We start from the raw sequence: 17,149 nt of genomic DNA, 5'->3' as shown, positions 1-17,149 counted from the left end.
ATTATCCCTCGCAGGGGTCTTAAGCTTTGCTTCGGCCTGCTCAAAAATGCCTTGCCTTGGAACAGGTCGCAATGGTTTCTGCACGATTAAGTGCTCAAAATTAAATTTTTTCACTTTCCACGCTCACATCATTGAATGTCTCATATTTATACCTACGTATTGATGTATACATTGCTATTGTTGGTGCTATCGTTTTCAATTCAGAAGCTTGGAGCAATTTTATGCATTACTTTCCAGATGCCCTCTCACAGACTAATTTAAGTATACAATTGAAATCTGTCTTCAGTGCGTAGGCCCCTTAAAGCCTGCATTATAGTTGCCAACCTACGGTTGTTGGAATATTTATTTATGGATAAGAGGGAAATAAAACATGAGGAGGATGAGGAGAAATTAAAAAGTTGGAAGATATATTTATTGATAGATACCCGGTGCTGCCGGCTGGGTGAGATTTTCCTGGCGGTGGTTTTGGGACGTGTTGGACATTGAAAAGCTATGGAGTTATTGGCCTCAAGGTGGTTACCTTTTGCTTGCGGGCCAGCGGCAGCAATTTCCGACCTCACATCTGATTATACACTTTATAGTGGCCTCAAAACGGACATCGAGCCAACGTGTGGTCGATTAAAATCTTGCCCACATTCTGAAGTACCTACACCAAAATTTGATGATTGTTCGTGCATGCGTCTGCAACCATATCTCACAGATGTATAGACCGATTTTGTTCATACTTGGCACAAAGACAATACATGATGATATACATATGCAGTTTTATGCACATCATTTTGTTTCGCGATGCAATCAAAGATGGCCGACTGGCGGCCATTTTAGTTGTAAAAAACGCCCGATGTTGAACACGTCCTCAACCATTTCTCGGAAATGCATTTACAGATCTTGTTCAAACTTGGCACACAGATAACTAATGATGGCTTACATATGCACGGTGTTTTCTTTCAAGATCGGATCCAAGATGGCCCGGCCATTTCGTTACTCAAACGTGTCCCCAACCATTTCTCGACATGCATGAACCGATTTTATTCAAACTTGGCACAAAGACAACACATGCATATGCCGATGATTTTATTTTGTAATCCGACCAAAGATCGCCGGCGGGCAGCCTTTAACTCTGTATAATACCGTATCTTTAACTCTGTATCTCCCGCCTCTGGAACAAACTCCCTCACTCTCTTCAATCCCACTCCTCCCTCCAGGTCTTGAAAACAGCTGTTCACCACCATCTCTTGTCTTCCCCCATCCAAAACCTTGATCTTTTCTACCCCTGTTAATTCACCCCAAATCCACTTTTTTGAAATACCGACTTCTTTCCTGGAAGTCCTGGAAGTCCTAGCTAGCAGTCCATGTGTTTTTATACCTTTCCCACCTCCCACCTCCCCCCCCCCCCCCCCTTCCCATGCCTCCTCCCCCCAAGCCCTCTCCCTCACACAGATCTCCTGATGTCCCTGTTCTCTACTGTTGTACTTGCGTGCTTCCCTCTCTCACCATCTTGTCTCCCGCTCCCTTGATCACATGTTTTTTGTGTCAGTTTGTTTTTATGTGATTAATGTTAGCTCTTACATGGACCTCGATCTTGTACACAAAAAATAAATAAATAAAAATAGTAAAATTACTAAAACCAACGGAGGCTCTGACATTTTATGTCTTTTTACCCTCGCCAGAGGAGAGGGTATTGCATTTGAATCCGTTTGTTTGTCTGTTTGTCTGCACAGAAGAAATATGATTTTCTCTGCAACCATTGGTCCGATTGACAGGAAATTTTCACCATAGGTGCAACTCCACCTGTAGAATATTCTTTATGATAATTATGACGTCATAGGTCACGTGGTTCGGCCGCCATCTTGGAAAAATCGAAAAACTTTGCACCTCTATATCTCAGAAAGTGCTCAATAGAAAAAATCGAGACATGGCTCATTGTAAAGAATTCTCCATGGGGAATAAAATATGTTAATGATGATGTCATAGGTGCCTCCATTATGACGTCATAATTCGACAAGTACAAAACTTCATCCGATCAAGATGAAATCCCTTGAGCATCATCGAGGGATAAATTGGAGGAGGGAAAAAATAATGGTGACGTCATAGGGCACGTGGTTCGGCCGCCATCTTGGAAAAACCGAAAAAAAACTTTGCACCTCTATATCTCCGAAAGCGCTGTATAGCAAAAATTGAGACATGGCTCATTGTAAAGAACTCTCCATGGGGAATAAAATATGTTAATGATGATGTCATAGGTGCCTCCATTATGACGTCATAATTCGACAAGTACAAAACTTAATCCGATCAAGATGAAATTTCTTGAGCATAATCTAGGCATAAATTGGTGGAGAAAAAAAAGATTATGACGTCATCGGTCACGTGGTATGGTCGCCATATTTGTTTTAACACAAAATACTTAAACACCACTGAAAATACATCCTCGTGAGGGTTTGCAATCTCTGATTGCTCTTTTTCTTGCTCTTCTTGTTTTTCGACATTTTCATTTCCATGAGTAGCATTTGCATTATGGTTAACAATTGGCAGAATTGCTCAACTTTTACGTCGATCACCATGTTTCGATAAACAGAATTTTGCTCGAACGAACTTCTTCCCGTTTCCTTTCAGGAACGCTTATGGCCATCATGGAGTACGCACCTGGTGGAAGCCTAGCTAACTACCTACGTGCACACCGACCATTATATGGCAATGTTGAGAATCCAATTGGAAGTCACAAGGTTCCAGGAAGTCTAAGACTTGTTGAAATAGCACTCGGTGTGGCCCGTGGATTAACTCATATTGCTAACCATGGGGTAAGGCTCACCATTTATTACTGTATCTCTTAGTGCAGCATTTACTCATACAGTAACTTGCAATAGGTAATCTTACCATTCCTGTTTCAAATGACCAATGAAAATTGGCCACTGTGCTAATGACAATCTATAAAGACAAAGGAAGTTTCACATAATGTATAAAAAGTCACCAATTGTCATGTATTGTTGCTCTAACCGTTGCCCTTGTTGTGCAGGTAATACACCATGATGTTGCTGCACGTAACGTGCTGATTGGAGCAGATGACACGTTCAAGGTGTGCGACTTTGGCCTGGCACGGCATCAGAGCGAATCGGACAAATTGAGCGCACAGGTAAAGCAATCTCACATTTTAGAAAACCAAGTCAGACACTTTAGCTTTTCCCATTTATTATGTGTATGTACAGGATCTTTAGAAAGTATTCACATCCATTGACTTTTTCACATTTTGTTGTGTTACAGCCTGAATTTGAAATGCATTAAATTGATATTATTTTTGTCATTGATCGACACAAAATAGCCCATAATGTCAAAGTGGAATGATTTTTTTTTAGAATTTTGTACAAAATAATTAAAAATGAAAAGCTCAAATGTCTTGAGTCAATAAGTATTCAACCCCTTTGCTATGACACTCCAAATTGAGCTCAGGTGCATCCAATTTCCTTTGATCATCCTTGAGATGTTTCTACAACTTGATTAGAGCCCACCTGTGGCCAATTCAATTGCTTGGACATGATTTAGAAAGAAACACAGATTTCTATATAAGATCCCACATTTAGCTTTAGCTTAGCACCCTGCCAACCAACAACCACAGTTCCCGAAAAAGGCCAACCCCCGCTTGCGGGGAAAAATGGCCTCTAAAGGTGTTTTTTGTTTTTTTTTAATCCCACATTTGATAGTGCTAAGATATTTTGATAGTGCCACATTTGATAGAGATAAGCCTGGTGTTGGTGTAGTGGCTAGGGTGCCAGCTTAGGATAACCTAGGATCCTGGGTTCGTAATCCCGGTCAATCGCTGAATTAACGCCAGGGGGGGTTGACTCAGCCTGTCATACCTTCCGAGGTCGGCTAATTGAGTACCAGTTCACTGGTAATTCCCTGTGTGTCATAAAAAGGCGACAAACAGGGTTGGTGGCAGGAAGGGCATCCAGCCGTAAAACATTGCTTCAAAAAGGGGACCAACAAAAACAACAACAACCACGGTGCCTGAAAAAGGCCAACCCCCGCTTTGCGGGGAAAAATGGCCTCTAAAGGTGTTTTTTTTTGTTTGTTTGTTTTTTATCCCACATTTGATAGTGCATGTCAGAGCAGAAACTCTACCATGAACTCTAAGGAACTGTCAACATAATTCAGAGATAGAATTGTGAGGAGGAATGGATCTGGGGAAGGGTACAAAACAATTTCTAGAGTGTTGAAAATTCCCAAGAGCACAGTGATTCCCAAGACTCAGCGCATGAAGCAAAATATCCTGTGGTCTGATGAGATGAAGCTTGAACTCTTTCGCCAGAATGCAAGGCTGGTGGAAACTGAGCACAGCTCATCACCCATCTAACACTGTCCCCTACCATGAAGTATGGTGGTGGCAGCATCATCCTATGGGGATGCTTTTCAGCAACAGCGACTGGGAGATGGGTAGAGGGTAGAGGGAACAATTATAAAAAATAAAATAACCACCTTTAGAGGCCATTTTTCCCCGCAAAGCGGGGGTTGGCCTTTTTCGGGAACCGTGGTTGTTGTTGTTTTTTGGTCCCCTTTTTGAAGCAATGTTTTACGGCCGGATGCCCTTCCTGCCGCCAACCCTTTTTGCCGCCTTTAACGACAAACAGGGAATTACCAGTGAACTGGTTCTCAATTAGCCGACCTCGGAAGGATGACAGGCTGAGTCAACCCCCCTGGCGTTAATTCAGCGATCGACCGGGATTCGAACCCAGGATCCTAGGATCCCAAGCTGGCACCCTAGCCGCTAGCCCAACACCAGGTAGAGGGAACAATTAATGGAGCCAAATACAGGCAAATCCTTGATGAGAACGTGCTTCAGAATGCAAAAGACCTTAGACTGCGGTGAAGATTTACGTTCCAACAGGACAATGACCCCAAGCATAGAGCCAAAGAACCACTGGAATGGCTTCAAAATAAAAATGTGAAGGTCGTTGAGTGGCGCAGCCAAAGCCCAGGCCTGAATTCCATTGAGAATCTGTGGAAAGACTTGAAGATTGCTGGTCACTGACACTCCCCATCCAACTTGACAGAGCTTGAGCCAATCTGTAATGAAGAATGGGAGAAACTCCCCAAATCCAGATGTGCAAAACTGATACAGAAATACCCAAGAAGACTCGAAGCTGTAATCACTGCCAAAACGTGCTTCTACAAAGTATTGACTCAGGAGGTTGAATACTTATGTAAATTAGATATTTCTTTATTTCACTTTTAATTATTTTGTAAAGAATTCGAAAAAAAAAATCCACTTTGACATTATGGGATATTTTGTGTAGATCAGTGATAAAAAATAACTTCTCATTTTAATCCATTTTAAATTCAAGCTGTAACACAACAAAATGTGAAAAAAGGCAACAGGTGTAAATACTTGCTGAAGGCGCTGCATATACAATACTGACGATTAAAAAAGAGTTAGAAGGGAAATTAATCTGAGTTGTGGGTAGGGAATAATCCAGGATTACGTTTGAGGAAAGTATAACTGAAGAGTGATGGGGAATAAGAGAGGAGGAAGGAAAGAGGAAATATATAGATACATCTGATAGATTGGGATGAGGTGAGCTTGAGGGAAGTGGTTGGGGTTCAGTATAGGAAAGCGCAAAGGAGAGTGTAGTGCATTGTAGAGGGGAGTGTAGTGTATGATAGAGGGGAGTGTAGTGCATGATATAGGGGAGTGTAGTGCGTGATAGAGGGTAGTGTAGTGCGTGATAGAGGGGAGTGTAGTGCATGATATAGGGGAGTGTCATGCATGATAGGGGGAGTGTAGTGCATGATATAGGGGAGTGTAGTGCATGATAGAAGGGAGTGTAGTGTGTGATAGAGGGGAGTGTCATGTGTGATAGAGGGGAGTGTATTGTGTGATAGAGGGGAGTGTAGTGCGTGATATAGGGGAGTGTAGTGCGTGATAGAGGGGAGTGTAGTGCATGATAGAAGGGAGTGTAGTGCATGATAGAGGGGAGTGTAGTGCATGATATAGGGGAGTGTAGTGCATGATAGAAGGGAGTGTAGTGTGTGATAGAGGGGAGTGTCATGTGTGATAGAGGGGAGTGTCATGCGTGATCGGGGGAGTGTCATGCGTGATATAGGGGAGTGCCATGCGTGATGGAGGGGAGTGTGGTGCATGATAGAGGGGAGTGTATTGTGTGGTATAGGGGATCGCAGTGTGTGATAGAGGGGAGCGTAGTGTGTGATAGCGGGGAGTGTAGTGTGTGATAGAGGGGACCGTAGTGTGTGATAGAGGGGAGTGTACTGTGTGATAGAGGGGAGCATAGTGTGTGACAGAGGGGAGCGTAGTGTGTGATAGCGGGGAGTGTAGTGTGTGATAGAGGGGAGCGTAGTGTGTGATAGAGGGGATCGCAGTGTGTGATGGAGGGGAGCATAGTGTGTGATAGCGGGGAGTGTAGTGTGTGATAGACGGGAGCGTAGTGTGTGATAGAGGGGAGCGTAGTGCGTGATAGCGGAGAGCGCAGTGTGTGATAGAGGGGAGCGTAGTGTGTGATAGAGGGGAGCGTAGTGTGTGATAGAGGGGAGTGTAGTGTGTGATAGAGGGGAGCGTAGTGTGTGATAGAGGGGAGTGTAGTGTGTGATAGAGGGGAGTGTAGTGTGTGATAGAGGGGAGCGTAGTGTGTGATAGAGGGGAGTGTAGTGTGTCATAGAGGGGAGCGTAGTGTGTGATAGAGGGGAGTGTCGTGTGTGATAGAGCGGAGTGTAGTGCATGATGGAGGGGAGTGTAGTGCGTGATGGAGGGGAGTGTAGTGCGTGATGGAGGGGAGTGTAGTGCATGATGGAGGGGAGTGTATTGTGTTATAGAGGGGAGTGTAGTGTGTGATAGACGGGAGTGTCGTGCTTCGTGGAGAATGTACAAGCCATCTATAGTGATGGGACAGTCATCGAGTTTCAACTTTCTGATTATTCTCGACCCCAATCCATTATTCCCAATCCTGTCGTTTATTTTTATAAGTTTCAACATTATAAGCAACAATTGCAACTTAAATTAATTCCCCAGTATCTCTGTAGGTGTGCAGACACTTCCTGTTGTGAAACATATGACGTCACAAGGTGGCTCTTGGTGTGGCTGTTGTTTCTATGACGTAGGCAAGCATCCCATTTCGTTGGTATCCTCCGGAATATTTCTCAAGGCAGCAGTACACGCATGCAGGAGATGTGTGGGCATTTGGAGTCTTCCTGTGGGAGCTGGTCACATTTGGTCAGTATACACATGTAATTATGTATATTATTAGAAAGTACCTTAAATACGTTGTGCTGTCATAGTGCAGTGTGCAGCAGGTATGAGGTAGTTGTGATTAAAATACCACGAGGTAATGAGCTGACTGATTTTAATGCCGAAAGTGTATTTGCTACCAGAGGAAATGAAAGATAATAATTCAGGCCCTGCCAATTAGTCTACTTGCAATGTGAACCCGGAAATGTTGAGTACCCCAACGTGTTAAGTTATAAATGTACAGTATGGGTCCCCAGCACTTAGAAACTGCCGGATGCTAACTTGCATATGTTGGGCAATTAGCAAAATTAGCATTAATAGCATTAACCCTATCAAACATAGGGCTGGGACACTGAAATTTCTGTTTCGCTCTATTGCTCCACTTTTATTCACAGGTATTAGAGGTAACAAAGGCAAGTACCATACCAAACTAGAATAATATGACTATGGGTAAATAATATCCTCAAAATTAAAACACAAGTATACCCAAAATTATCAGAGCTGAAACATATGTGCACGAGTTACACAACATAAAACTTCCATCAAGAAAGAGCGTCTTGCACTTCTACTACTCTGCACTGTTATAAAGCATATCCTCATCATAAAACTCATCCTCATCGTCTTCATCTTCTTCTCCTGACTCTACATTCTTGTCATATTGCTCTTCTTGCTGTGAGTGTGTGAGTGTGTGAGTGTGTTGCAACATGTACTATCAGAGCTTTTGCAGAAGCAGTAGCTGGTACAGGCCAGGCCTGCAGCTACGCAGCTGCACTTTGCTGTTAAACAGGGCTTTAACCCAGCTTTGCAGCTACAGCTGATCATTTCCAACACGGCAGGAGGAGCAACGGGGCTTGCATCCAGGATGGGCATGATGACTTCCTCTCCCTTCTCGCCTTCCTTCTTATTCCATCCAAACTCTGTTATGTCCACAGCTGGTGGGTCAGGGCAGTCTGCTGCTTTCCAACGCAGCACCTGTAGATGGGCACGCCGTCCATGGAGGAGAGCGTTGCGCTCTGTAGGAGGCAGTGTCTTCAGTGCTGGGTGGGTTTGCGCTTTCGGTAGATGTCATATCTGGCGACGTTCAGAGATGCCGACTCCCTCTCGTTGTGCAGAGCCAGGAAGAAACCACTCACTGCCTCTGTAATCTGTAAATCAGTAGCTCCCTCCTCTCCGATGAAGTGAAGCAGGTCACCAGGTACTACTCTCATGGCCTTGAGTGCGGACACCTTCCCTTTCCCCGCGGGATAGGAGGTGGTGTCACATCCGGAGAGAGCATGCATAGCCAGGATGGAGCGACACTGCTCACTGAGATTCTCGACTGTCGAATTGATGTTGAGAATAGTGCCATCCCATCTCTCCATCTGCAGGTTACATGTGATACCCACCTTCCAGCACCAATAGACCATGAGTACGAAAACATCAGTGTCGTCGCTGAGAATGCGGACAGTTTCAGCTCCGCGACTGGCTGCATCCAACATGTATGAGATGAGGGAGACGTCAGCCTCGTCATGAGTGACAATACTGTCTGCTTTGCTAACCATCTGGATGTGATCTCCTATGCTGTGTGGGCACAGGAGCTCACCCAGTCTCCGTTTGTTTGTCTTGTTCTTCATCACTTTGTCGCGGCTAGGTAAAGGGGTTGTCAGTGAGAGTCGGTACTCTGTTGAGCTCTCCCCAGCTCTTCTCTGCCTCTCGTGGTCTTTGGCAGAGACTTGCTCATACCGGTCAAAGATGACAAATGTTTCGGTGATGTAGCGATTAAGCCGGCGCCCCATGCTGGCTGCGAGGTCAGCCACAGTGCCTGACGATGGCCACACCACGTGGTAGATGAGCTGCGATGCATCAACGAGTACAACATGTGGTGGGTGGGGATTGGGGGCAAGGATTCCAAGATGCTGGACGATCACAGACTTGTTACCCTTCCTGAGGCATCCATACTCATCGATGATGGATGCATGGACCGGGCCGAGCTCGTAGTCAAAGAGGGCAGAGAGCTCCATTCTTCTCTTGCTCCCCACCACCAGCAGCCGAGCAAACAACGCCTCAAGGTCACATATGATCTTCGCATTGACCTTCACTCTTTTTTTGGTGAATGTCATTGTCACCACCTTATTTGAGATGGGCGCATGAAATCTCTCAGGAAGTGATGAAGAGAACAGTGTGCTCATGTCCTGTCCGATCTTCAATGCATCTTGCACATTCACCTTTTCATCTGCCACCTGGCCATTTATGATATGGTGGAGGGTCGCGGTCTCTATGGTGAGTGGATGGGAGTTTTCCTGTAGCATTCAAATTTATAAATCCCTGGTGTTGGGCTAGCGGCTAGGGTGCCAGCTTAGGATCCTAGGATCCTGGGTTCGAATCCTGGTCGATCGCTAAATTAACGCCAGGGGGGTTGACTCAGCCTGTCATCCTTATGAGGTCGGCTAATTGAGTAGCAGTTCACTGGTAATTCCCTGTTTGTCGTTAAAGGCGGCAAAAAGGGTTGGCGTCAGGAAGGGCATCCGGCCGTAAAACATTGCTTCAAAAAGGGTACCGAAAAAACAACAACAACCACGGTCCCCGAAAAAGGCCAACCCCCGCTTGCGGGGAAAAAATGGCCTCTAAAGGTGGTTTTTTAATTTATTTATTCAAACGGAGCAATAGAGCGAAACAGAAATTTCAGTGTCCCAGCCCTATGTTTGATAGGGTTAATGCTATTAATGCTAATTTTGCTAATTGCCCAACATATGCAAGTTAGCATCCGGCAGTTTCTAAGTGCTGGGGACCCATACTGTACATTTCTAACTTAACACGTTGGGGTACTCAACATTTCCGGGTTCACAAGAGGGCTCTATAGGCTTGGCAAGTAGACTAAATAGTGAAAATGTGAACAGCAGTCCATGCAAATATAGTTTGACAGATTGGGCCAAAAATCATGGATTTATAACGTCTCTAGATAGTAATTGCAAATCTGGAATTCAAATGATCCCAAAAGAAGTGAGCACACTGGAATTGAGGTCAGCACATCCATGGCCTAGAAAGTCTATATAGAGTAGTAGCCATCCCAGAGTACATCCCAGAGTACATCCCAGAGTACGCCCCAGAATACGCCCCAGAGTACACCCCAGAATACGCCCCAGAGTACACCCCAGAGTACATCCCAGAGTACGCCCCAGAATACGCCCCAGAGTATACCCCAGAGTACATCCCAGGGTACATCCCAGGGTACATCCCAGGGTACATCCCAGAGTACATCCCAGAGTACATCCCAGAGTACATCCCCGAGTACATCCCAGAGTACATCCCAGAGTACATCCCAGAGTACATCCCAGAGTACATCCCATAGTACATCCCATAGTACATCCCAGTGTACATCCCAGAGTACATCCCAGAGTACCCCATTACTATTTAAATACTTCTACATTATCTGTACTGAATGTCATCTTATACATATTTCCTGTCCTTTCTACTGTAGCATACACACCTTACCAAGAAATAGCATCGCATCAGGTGTTGGCATCTCGCCTACTGCGTGGTTACCGCATGCCCTGTCCATCACACTGCAGCAAGGCCATGTGAGTCCTTCGGAGTCATTGCCATGTGACCTTGAGTACTACCTGCTGTTGTGCAATGTTCATGTGAATGGCTATTTTCACCGTTTGTTATCGACAGAGTATTCTTCGTGTATAAAATTTCCATTTCACAATAAGGCACGGTACCTGTTTGTACACTAAATCTCAGCTCATGGAAGAGCAACGAGACCGAGAGTGAAATGGCAACTACTGACAATGGGGCCACAGCTGGACACAAGCAAATAAAATAATGAAAAGCAGGGGAGGGGAGGAAACGGTTACCTGCAAGTACGAGGGTACGGTTGCATAGGGTTAATAGGGTACAAAAGATCACAGGTCGCGATAGGTGATGACGTGAGATGGTGTTGCTCCGCTTGCATTTGACAACTGGGAAAAAACAGGAACAAAAGTGTGAGGGTGAACAATAAAACTGGATTTTTGGAGTTTCACCTGGTCGTTGGGAGAACGGGCATCTTCTTGACTAAGTAGGGAGGGTTGTACACTGACAAAGCGGACGGACCTATAAAAAAAAACAAGCGTTACGCCTAGTTCCCCCATCGGTGAAGTGATGTGAGTTGACAAAGTGGAAGACGCAAGGCGGCCATCTTGGATTTTGACTTGGCGACCCAATTTTCAATAGCGTTCTTTCTTATGCCTAGATACACCACACACCAGATTAGAAGTTGGTACTTCGCTTATTTTTCAAGATATTCCGCTCACAACATTCAGACATACATGGCGGTGGCCATCTTGGATTTTGACGTGGGTTGCACCCACACACCAAATTAGAATTCGGTCCTTCGCTTACGCACGCACGCACGCACGTCCGCACACACGGACGGAGGGGAAAACCATAGTCCCACTTTCGCTCCGCGGTGCGGCGGGGGACAAAAAGAGGCCACAGACCTGTCTGCAAAGTGAGAGCAACAACTTCTTTTTGTTCCTGGTCATGAGTGATGGCAATAATATTGAGAGCTTTTGATTACATTGAATGTAGGAGAGACAGATGTAATGCTGGGGCGGTGCCCATAGGGGAGGGCAGTGCTCCATTGGGCTGCAGGACAAAGCCTTGTATGCTGCGAGTACTTCCGATGTCATGACTTTGAATGATGGAGGATGCCCAATATACTGTCAGCTTTGCTTACGGTTGACCCAGACAGGAGGGGTCATGGATGAGGGTGAGGTCCTGAAGTTCACGACACTGAACATCTTCTAGTAGATGACCATGGAAATAGATGGATGGGCTCGTATCACAATCCTTCGAGAATGACAGGGATGACGGAGATTGATGGAGATTTTTCAAGCATTGAAGGGCCCGTTCCATTTATCAGGCCGGAATGGGAATACATTTCAGGTCAGTGAGGAGTCACACAGCATTAGGCTGCGTCCACTAGGATGCATTGTACAGGATCCAAGATAGGCAGGGATAATGTACAACCGAATGTAGACTCATTTGCAAAAAAAGAAGAGAGGGTTTTCCAGAGCATTTTCCTAACCAGGGAGAAAGAGCTCTTATTTGAGATGTATTTCCTCTTTTGCTGAGAAAGAAGCAGCAGCATGCGTATAGTTGACTGACCGGGATGGAACGCAAACTGATGGTCTTAGATCAAACTTTAAAAACAGGAATAACCTGACAACAGCAACAACTAGAACGACGCTCGGTACAGCGCGTGCCTCTGCCAGCCTGAACGGTTTACCTTTTGTATCCCACTGATAGGCCGGATCTGGATCCAGACTTGAACAAAAATCGAATCGCCTTGTTTTTGTCCCTCAATCAACTCGTCCACCAATTGTTTTCATAAACTGTCTACAACCTTTCAATGTCGTGCTGTATATCGTTTTTGGCCTTCTCTTTCAATGGTGAAGAATCACTTAAAAAATTTTTTGAAGTTCTAGTATCTGGATCTTCAATCAAAATCGAAACAATTCATCCTTGACACACACCCAACCTGTCCACCAGGTTTCGTCTGAATCCTTTTTGAGATATCGCACCCACAGACGGACAGGGGTGTAAACATAACTTCCATCCTCCACCTTCGGTGGCAGACGTAATGATGGATTCCATGACTTTGCTTGTAATTGAAAGTAAGCTTACCTGCCCGTTCAATGAAAAGTTCCCTCTTCTTGTGAAAGGTAATGGTTCAGGTGGACTTACAGGTGGAAGGATGATGGCCAAAGTAGAAAAAGAGCAGCTGAAGAGAACAGACAAAGGAGAAGCAAGAACAGCAGACCAGGATTTGAGAACATCGAGAACTGTCATCTGGACCCGTCACCAATTAACAGTGGAGGCTGGACAGAACGTTTTCAACTTTCTCAAGTGTGAAAGACCCAGTGATGCGAAGGCAGTGGGTACAAGGGGGTATACAGTGGGATGGTTTAGGTGCACAAGGAAATTCTGAGGGCGTCGGAGGTGAGCGGAACGATGGAGTGGGGGCATTCAGCAGATAAGGCGTCCCAAAGATTTTGAGGAAGGTTGTAGAGATCAGACTTGAGAAGAGCGAGGTCTTTTCTTGTTGCGGGCCTTGCAGAGTGGGCTGAAGTTTTTTTTTTTTTTTAGAGAAAATGATCAGAGAAGCCAAGAGTGTCAGATGAGGACCAAGTGTGGTTGGATGCAAAGTTCTTCATTTCCAGGTCCTGGAGGGAGGACATGGATCATAGTCGTCAGGTGTACACCTCACAGACAAACATTCGGTGGTTGCGGAGAGGTCTGCTCAGCCACGTGGCTCAGAGGGTTTAGCATAGACATAGGATAGTGAGGAATGCAATTTTTGAAGGACAGAAACACAACTACCACTAGAACAGGGAAAGTTGCTGTTGAGACGTCTGTCAAAAAGAATGTTTGTATGTACTTTTTTTTCTCAGGTATGAACTCATGATGGCATGCTGGGAACCAGAACCAGACCATCGACCGACGTTCGCTCAACTGTGGCAAAGATTATCTTATCTGTACCAGGCTAACAAGGTAGGAAGTAGCCACAGCTTCTGCTGCCTTGCTTCCTGGTGCCCACCGGATTCGAGTTTTCAAAGCGTGCAGGGAATCGGTGCATTTCCAGATCTTGTGAACATTTTCTTCTGCATCGATTACATGTTTAGCTTCATTTCCCCTGTTGCTTGTCTCTTTCATTCCTTCCAGCAATACGTGAACCTTGCTGAATTCGGTTCCGAGGTCTACGTGGATTTGGTGCCTTTACCTGGAGAAAAGCTTTGATTTCTGCTCGCAAACCTGTGCACGCACACCTCATCCGCCACACGCACACAACACAAGAACTTATAAAGTTTAACAGCAAAGTTTTTTTTTTAAGCAACGAAGTTGATCTCTCGAGGCATTATGTACATTAATTCGTTTAACATTACACTGGAGCGTGATTAAATGGAGTTGTAAAACAACAACAACAACAACAACTTTGGACATTATTATTCTAAAGAGAAAATACTGTACAAAATCTACCTGCACAATGAATGAAATAATCCGCGAATTTAATCCACCCTTGGATGAACTCGTCATGTGACATTATCGTTCTTAAAAAGGGCGGGGAAAAAAGAAGATCCTGACCATTTTTGATTGTTTTCTTGTAATTATTGTGTTGTTTCGGTTGGGAATTTGCAGGAATTGGGCAGCATTGACAAAGTAAATGAAGAGCATTAAGTTTAGAGATCATGTGTTAGATCAGAACCCATTTTACTGGAAAACACCTTCCCTCCATTTTGTAAATATCGCTGCCGATCTGATGATGTGCCAGCAGTAAGAACTGTCGGCTCCTGCTGGAGCTCAAGTTTCACATGAAAAAGCATTATGGTAATAAGATAACCTTTGACCCTATAAGTTCATGCAAAACTTCATGGTAGATCTACAAACATCTTTTGGTTGTGCATAATGCGTCAATTCGTACGCCGCCTTCGTCAAGGTAGGAATTTGTAGGGAAACCCTCAGTGGACATATAGGAAGAGGGTTATTAAATAAGGGAAATGTACATTTTGGCCCACCAATCATGTGGCTTATGGACACCCCTGCACCCCACATATAGCAGGTAGTGCTAATTACACAGGTAAGCCCAACCAGGGTACTTGGCCATTGTATGGGCACAATGTGGACAGCAGGATACCACCATTGGTAGCATGTCCACCTTAGACTCTGTATAGTCTGGGTTTGACCCCCAGAATCAATGTATAAAGTTGAGTGACCGATTGCACTCGGCCTTCCTTTTTAAACTTTATATGTCCTTCATATTGCTAGACTGATTTTTAAACATTTTGTCTTTTTTTCGAATCCAGTGATGTGATGGTATTCCCTTTTGAAGGTAATGCCAACGAGTGGCCCGTGTCACAGTTTACGTGAAACATGGCGGCTTCATGTTTGTACAACCCATTTTATTAAAGGTAAATATTCTGTGATGAGTGTTGCTGAAAGTTCTAGTATCCGGATCCTGTGGAAGTTTGAAAAAAGCATGTAGCAAACGTCCATTGTGCAAACACTGGACCGGCCTTGAGGCCTGGATACATCAAGGTTCACTCGGATGGAAATTCTCATCATCATCACATCATCCTCATACTAAAATACGCCATTTGTGTCTGTCTGTCTGATGAATTTTTGACACCAATTTATTCCGTCATTACTTATCCAATCTCAACCAAACTTGACAGGATGATGAAGGGTTACATAATAATGAAGGTTGTAACGCATTCATTTGCCTCCCTCCCCAAGGGGTGTTTTCTCCCCCCGAGTGAGTTTGCCCGCCATTGCCGTCAATGGGGTTGCACGTTGAGGTGTATATAAATGTTAAATTAGCTTTATCGTGGCGTATTTCCAAAGAACATTTATCGTGGCGTTTTTCCAAAGACGCTTTTCAAAACAAAATTTATGATAATCGCATATTATTAATGTTATTACAAAACAATATAATACTAATAATGTCGCACTTACCCAAGGCGGTTTTCCTGCAGTGATAACGTGTATAAATAGCTTACAGTTATAATGGCGTTTCTGTGGGAGCAACGGCTTCTACAGGAAGGAAAAATATTATAAACCACAAACACGTATGCTTAGCTTTTTAAACAGTCGCTAATGCTCTTTATAACACTAATTAATGAAGAAATTTGGAGGAATCCCGACATCCGTGAAGTAAGGTTTACTTACCGAACGGAGTGAAGATCTACTGTACTCTATATGACCCACAAATGTTGGGTTAATAACATGGCCCTTTCTGCCGCTACTGTGGCATTTTTCATAGTGAACTTTTGAAACTCGCTCCTGCTGTTTCATACGAAACTTCAAGGGAGAAGCTCGGGTTGTGCTCCTTTACCAAGCAGCTAGCTTGCACTTGCCAAACCAGGCGTTCCTTAACGGTTTTGAATGAAGTGCTTGCTCAAATGCTTAAACTACTTGGCAATCTCTTCACAATAAACTTGGTAAATGACCACACCCAATGTTCTTGAGACCCCACGATAGATCGTCTGTAATCTACATACCTGTGGTAAGCCGAAGAGTGAATGGAATAGGCTTGATTCGTTAGGTCACACAACATAGGCTTTATTCAGCGAGAACAGTACAGCCTGTAACAACACAGAAGCAGAGCTAAGTCTGTCGCTTAATACAACAAACATAATAATACTAATAATAATACTACATACGTAAGCATAACAGTCCTACATCAATAATTAACCAAGAACATAATGATTATTAGTCCTACCGTAATTATCATCCATCCACATGGGCCCACGCAGCATCCATACGGGTCATCGCAAGACCCGGATATATACAGTCACATGAAAAAGTAAGTACACCCCATGTAAAGTTTTGACTTTTTCAACATACAGCTATTTGATCTTCATTTCAACAATATTGGTAGATAAAGGTGATATAATACAACAAATATCATGAAACATTTACATTTTGTAGTCCATTGTATAATTTAAATAAACATAAATGCAAATTTCGCATGTGGAAAAAGTAAGTACACCCCTTCATTTATCACTACTTCAAATACCTAAAATTAGAATCAGGTGCACCACCTCAGGTGCAAATGATTAGAACATCGTCAGAGGATCTTGGAGGAACCTGTCTTATTTAAACCTGACATTTAGTTTAGTTTGCTCTTTTTTGTTGAAGTGTGCGGCGTCACCATGCCTAGATCAAAAGAGCTCTCCGAGGCCTTCAGAAGGAAGGTTATAGATGCCTACGAGTCTGGGAAGGGATTTAAAAAGATCTCCAAACAATTTGAAATCAATCATTCGACTGTCCGGAAGATCATCTACAAGTGGAGAAGATTCCAAACAACTGCCAACTTGTTCAGGCCAGGCCGCCCCAGCAAGTTCAGCCCTAGAGCAGACCGCAAGATGCTGAAAGAAGTCTCTAAGAACCCCAGAA

General features: G+C 44.2%; 1 protein-coding gene and 1 long non-coding RNA gene across 6 annotated transcripts in view; one reads left to right on the top strand and one right to left on the bottom strand.

Moving 5' to 3' along the window:
• LOC144891680 (uncharacterized) overlaps nt 1-3,124 on the bottom strand; it is a 38,790-nt gene extending 35,666 nt beyond the window's left edge. The window contains exon 1 of the long non-coding RNA XR_013623022.1: nt 2,995-3,124. This is a non-coding gene — a long non-coding RNA (uncharacterized LOC144891680). The remainder of the gene's footprint in view (nt 1-2,994) is intronic.
• Nucleotides 1-15,177, top strand: part of LOC137424434 (tyrosine kinase receptor Cad96Ca) — a 50,388-nt gene extending 35,211 nt beyond the window's left edge. For all 5 annotated transcript variants that reach the window (XM_068111885.2, XM_068111884.2, XM_078775466.1 and 2 more), the window contains 6 exons: nt 2,614-2,798; nt 3,014-3,130; nt 7,105-7,216; nt 10,689-10,788; nt 13,648-13,747; nt 13,919-15,177. In XM_068111885.2, coding sequence (XP_067967986.2) covers nt 2,614-2,798; nt 3,014-3,130; nt 7,105-7,216; nt 10,689-10,788; nt 13,648-13,747; nt 13,919-13,993 — 689 coding nt within the window. In that variant the 3' untranslated portion in view covers nt 13,994-15,177. The remainder of the gene's footprint in view (nt 1-2,613; nt 2,799-3,013; nt 3,131-7,104; nt 7,217-10,688; nt 10,789-13,647; nt 13,748-13,918) is intronic.
• The last annotated feature ends 1,972 nt before the right edge of the window (nt 15,178-17,149 follow it).

Source organism: Myxine glutinosa, chromosome 4, assembly GCF_964187855.1.
Source record: "Myxine glutinosa chromosome 4, kmMyxGlut1.1, whole genome shotgun sequence".
Lineage (NCBI taxonomy): Eukaryota > Metazoa > Chordata > Myxini > Myxiniformes > Myxinidae > Myxine > Myxine glutinosa.
The sequence above is the reverse complement of the archived record's forward strand: the minus strand, read 5'-3'. Positions and strand labels throughout refer to the sequence as shown.